Raw genomic sequence first — 4,863 nt, forward strand, 5'->3', positions numbered from 1 at the left:
TCTAACCTTTATGCCTCTCACATAAAAACAACACATGCTATATAGTCAAAACTGTGAACATATGATCGTGACGAGTGTACCAACACAACAAAAAAAATTTTGAAATTAGAGTGTACAGAGCGCGCGAAATTCAAAAAGTCACCTTACTTTTTGATCACACCTCGTATGTCCTAGGTAGCAAAGTATCATCTATTTGACGTAATTAATTGGTCATTCTTAACGAATCTGACATCCTATCATCGTAACCATGGATTTGTTATAGCCACATAACGTCATATTTAGCAACATCGAAAATATATCATTATAAATGTTTGTAGAACTTCATTACTATGCGAGTTATGGCCTCAACACAGACTCTTGCATAACGCATAATGCATAGCGCATAAGGGAATCAACCAATTGAAATTCTTTTTTTCCATGGAATAAGAGGAAAGGAAACCTTTTGATTAGTTGATTCGCTTATGCACTATGCGTTATGCGTTATGCAAAAGTCTGTACTGCGGCCATTAAAATTATAAATAACGCAATCATGCATATATTTCTTAATGCGTTCGCAATAAAGATTTGAACGTGCACGTTCAATAGATAATACGCCTAAAATCAGCTTTGATATACCTGAGCATGCCTATCAGCTGTGACATTAGTTCACATATTCCTCAAATAGTGGATGATGGCGCGACATATCTTCACATCCAGTTGCTGAAAGTTGCTGCTAGCAGTCCATGTCATGTCAAAGACATTCCTAGCATGGACTCGAGTTCAAGCATTGTAATCATTTACACATAAGCACACATTTCCGACATTGTATTCCACATATCAAAATAAATACAGAATTTATCACAAGTCAATGAGATTATATTACGATAAGATATGTCATCCAATTATAAGGCTGACTGTATTATAGAACCATTACAGATAGAGAGAGAGAGAGATACTTTAATTTAAAAAAAAAAGAACCGTTCCACTAGCATGAATAATAAGCAACGAATGCAAATTCGACGAATCTACTCATTCATATTATTCATGAATTTTATAGGAATAGCAAAATGCGAATCTAAAATCATAAATATAGTTTGGCACTAACTTTTAAATAATATTATATAATGCATATTATTATTATTATTATAACATTATATATTAATATTGTACAATTTATATTTTTATCATCCTGCTTACAAGAGTTACCAACTATATCTTATAAACAATTGATATACAATTGTATTTTTGGTAAATTAAGACTGCTGATATTTCATGTATTGTATAACAAAATTTTTCAATCTTGTTGATTGGCTACAAGACAAAGAGATTCTCAGATCTCTATTCTGCAGCCAATCAACATGCTTAAAAAGTTTGTTATACGACACATGAAATATTAAGCTAACAATCGATAATGATAACAATTTGATAAAATTTACGAAATGATCGATAATAATTTTATAAATTTTTGGAAAAAAACAATATCTTGCTACTTTGCTTTTGTACAAGTTTTTTCTTTTAACTCCCAACAAGATTCCCAAAATTCTTTAAGTCTATTGTCTCCATTGGAACAAAAGTGTCGAAAATCTTGTATGATTTTCTTTTGGAAAAATTCATCGCCCGCCGAAAGAGATAACGACTTCCACTTACGGCTGACCATATGATTCCAAGACCATAAAAAGCCCATCTAAAAGTAATAACAATTATAATTTTTATTAGGCAGTTTGATTGCTAGATTTTTTGTACATCTGATGTTAAGTGTTTTAAAAAAATATGCTGTTCAAAAAAAAATGTAATATAAATCTAAAATCTATTTGATTAATTTTCTTCGTATTTTATTCAGAAAAAAATATATTATTAAATTTAATTCTTATTACATTAATAATTAATTCATAAAAATTTTATTATAAATAATCATTCAAGTATACGATAAGATTACTTACTTTCCTATCTGTGCTATGGTCATCCTTTTTTCCGCCAACATGTCTGGTAATGTACGCTTCGTGCGGACTAGATTGATCCGGATGAACCGGATATCTTTTCTGTCCTGTATTTCGCCGCACGACATTGGTAGCAGTTCGTGGACGCGGCCGAATATTCGTGCTGGATGGCACTAATATAAATGCATTACCAGTGATGTGAACGTACTGACGATCATTTTCGGTATTTTCGACTAAGCACGACATGAAACCAAATCTCTGCAGAATTGCTTCTTGGAACAAAAATAGCCTTTGCGCATAGGTATCTTCTCGGAATTCTGCAAATTTGTATTTATTAGCTTTATCAAATAGAACAATTTGTTTTTTAATAAGATTGATAATAAAATCAAATTCGTTTGGAACAAACCTTCAAAGAGGTGCCGCTTATTTGTCATTAAGCATTCCGTATCAAGTGGTATAAAAATAGGTCCTCTGAGAGGATCGCTCTTCAAAGTATATGGTAGTGCCAACAAATCGCTGGGAATTGGTACCATTTGTATCCCGCACATTTGAGCTTTGCGTTGCCAAACGAATATCTTACAGTCAGATATTGATTATTAGCATTGATTCTCATATTCTAATAAAAAAATTGTAAAAGGGGAAATAGATCGATATTTACCAGATCAGCCACTATACTGCCTGATGATGCTACCCATTGTACTACGAGTTCGTAAGAATTATCTACTTTATAAATAGATTGATATCTTAAATGACCCCACTCGATCCTGTCACTTTTATTATTGATATCAATATCCAAATGAGTGTGTTTATACAATGGCACTGAAAGAGAACAAATTATACAAGTAATTCGTTTGATATATATCTATATTTCATTGATCGAATCTTGACAATTATTTTACAAATATTTTCTTCTACGATATATAATATATATGATTTAAATTCATTAAAAATTAAAAATTAACTCTTCTTGTTTTTTTTTTAAAGATATTTGTAATGTAATATAAAGATGAAGACATACACATAAATCATGTATTGAATATTTTTAGTGTTACCTGTCCAATTTCTATCATCCATTGATTCAGTTAAATCGATATCATCTCTCAGAAAAGATGGAACACTAGATTCGTCAATAGTGTCGCAACTAGGAATTGTGGATACCGTGGACATTGTTGTTGAAGATGTTGGTTCACACCATCCTTTCGATGGTCTCATCTCTATTTCTACCCATTCATTCTCAAAACTTTGCAAATTCCCGAGCGGAGCGGAATAGTCTGCGGCTATTATAAAAAATGCAATTAAATTGCGAATCGATGAAAATTCGATCGCATTTACCTTTTTGATTTTCTTTATCCTGCACGATGTGATACAAATAAAATCCGAGGACAAAGGGTTGTGAGAAGTCACCGGATGCATGACATATCAATTTGTCTTGAATCATTCCCTGCACAAAAAAGATAAATTATTTTTTATGTATTATAATATAATCTGGAGATAGTATCTCGGCGCTAAGACAAGCGAAGCGTCATGGCGCAAGACACTGCCGTGCTGCTTTATGCGAGCCGATCGAGTTGCGGCAGATCTGGAAATATATAGGTTCTCACAAGGAAAGGGACGCGACTGTCTCCCTCCGATCTTAATGACCTTTTAGTATGTTATTTTCCAAACAAAAATAAGCGATACGTATTTTTTATACGTGCCCATACGCACTTTTAAGGGGTGAAACATCCTTTAAAAGAAAATCGATTTCTCTCTTTCGAAGCGGATATCCTCGAAATTGTAAGAGATAGAAAAAAATGTTTGAAATAAAAGTTGCATGGTTTCAAGACTACTTTGTAATACAAAAGAAAAAGAAAAAAAATTTTTTTTTATTTGTTTATCTCTACCACTTAACTTTTAAAAAAAAATTTTGATTTTTTTTATAATAAAAAGTAAGATTATTTTAAGACGAATTCAACTATGTGTGATAAAGTTATTTTCCAAAGTACCATTTTTGAGAAATAATTGAAAACGCCTCTATACGCGCGCCATCCGTACTCCTTCACGCAGCACATTCGTGATGTTGCGTATTTTCGCATAAACAGGAAGCAACGATGTAATCACATCTATTTTTGGAACTCTGCGGACGTCTAGTCATAGAAATTTTTATCACGCACGGCTGGACAGCACTTGCGTAACGTCTGAATGATAACATGTAGTGTCAAAATCAAAAATCGTGTATTACGTAATTGTAAGACGAAAAGTGCAGAGTGTGCATCGCACATATATGAATTACATTTATTGTTTGACGTACAAATTGAATTAATATCTTGTAAAATCGTATTTCTTTATTTAAAGTAAAGGAAGGGAATCGAAGAAAATTGGAATTGACGTAAATAATCGATAATGTGAATGAGTGCATTCCGTTCAGGCATCATATGAATCATTTATCTTTTATCTGTTATATATGAAATGATAAATAAAGGAAAAAATAAATAATACTGTTATGCCCGTGTCGTTTCGATTTGTCAAGCAATGATATAAATGTTATCGCTTTTGGGGGGCGTTGATTTTTTAGTAGAACGTTAGTGGAATAGTGCATTTGCAGTATCTATTAATAATAATTAGGCGACATGGACGTTCCTTGTACTGCTTGTGACAAGCCTCATCAGCTAAAAGTATGTCATTATCTGGAGACACTGGTAGTGTCTCGGCGCTAAGCTGCGCGAAGCTAGAGACCCTTTACTAGAGACTGATCATTTCGAGACTTTTGCTGATTGGTGCACGTGACTTCAGCACTAATGGCGGCGCCAATAAGGAACGCTGTTCAGCCGAGCGCGAAAAGCAACTGCCTAAAAAGGTATAAACAAAAGTAATGTTTTTTTATAGACTTTGACATCTTGAATATATTAATGTTATTAAAAAATTCGAGGCGGATAGAGAATACCTTGAAAATTAAGCGCGAACATGG

General features: G+C 32.9%; 1 protein-coding gene across 9 annotated transcripts in view; it reads right to left on the reverse strand.

The window, feature by feature from the left end:
- Window positions 1-1,465: 1,465 nt before the first annotated feature.
- The window catches only part of Iml1 (GATOR complex protein Iml1), a 159,559-nt gene continuing 156,161 nt past the window's right edge, over window positions 1,466-4,863 (reverse strand). For all 9 annotated transcript variants that reach the window (XM_018521780.1, XM_018521786.1, XM_018521782.1 and 6 more), the window contains 6 exons: window positions 3,249-3,357; window positions 2,969-3,193; window positions 2,575-2,735; window positions 2,323-2,491; window positions 1,920-2,233; window positions 1,466-1,663 (listed from right to left, as the gene is read on the reverse strand). In XM_018521780.1, coding sequence (XP_018377282.1) covers window positions 1,466-1,663; window positions 1,920-2,233; window positions 2,323-2,491; window positions 2,575-2,735; window positions 2,969-3,193; window positions 3,249-3,357 — 1,176 coding nt within the window. The remainder of the gene's footprint in view (window positions 1,664-1,919; window positions 2,234-2,322; window positions 2,492-2,574; window positions 2,736-2,968; window positions 3,194-3,248; window positions 3,358-4,863) is intronic.

Source organism: Trachymyrmex cornetzi, unplaced genomic scaffold (assembly GCF_001594075.2).
Source record: "Trachymyrmex cornetzi isolate Tcor2-1 unplaced genomic scaffold, Tcor1.1 scaffold996, whole genome shotgun sequence".
In the NCBI taxonomy this organism is placed as follows: Eukaryota; Metazoa; Arthropoda; class Insecta; order Hymenoptera; family Formicidae; genus Trachymyrmex; species Trachymyrmex cornetzi.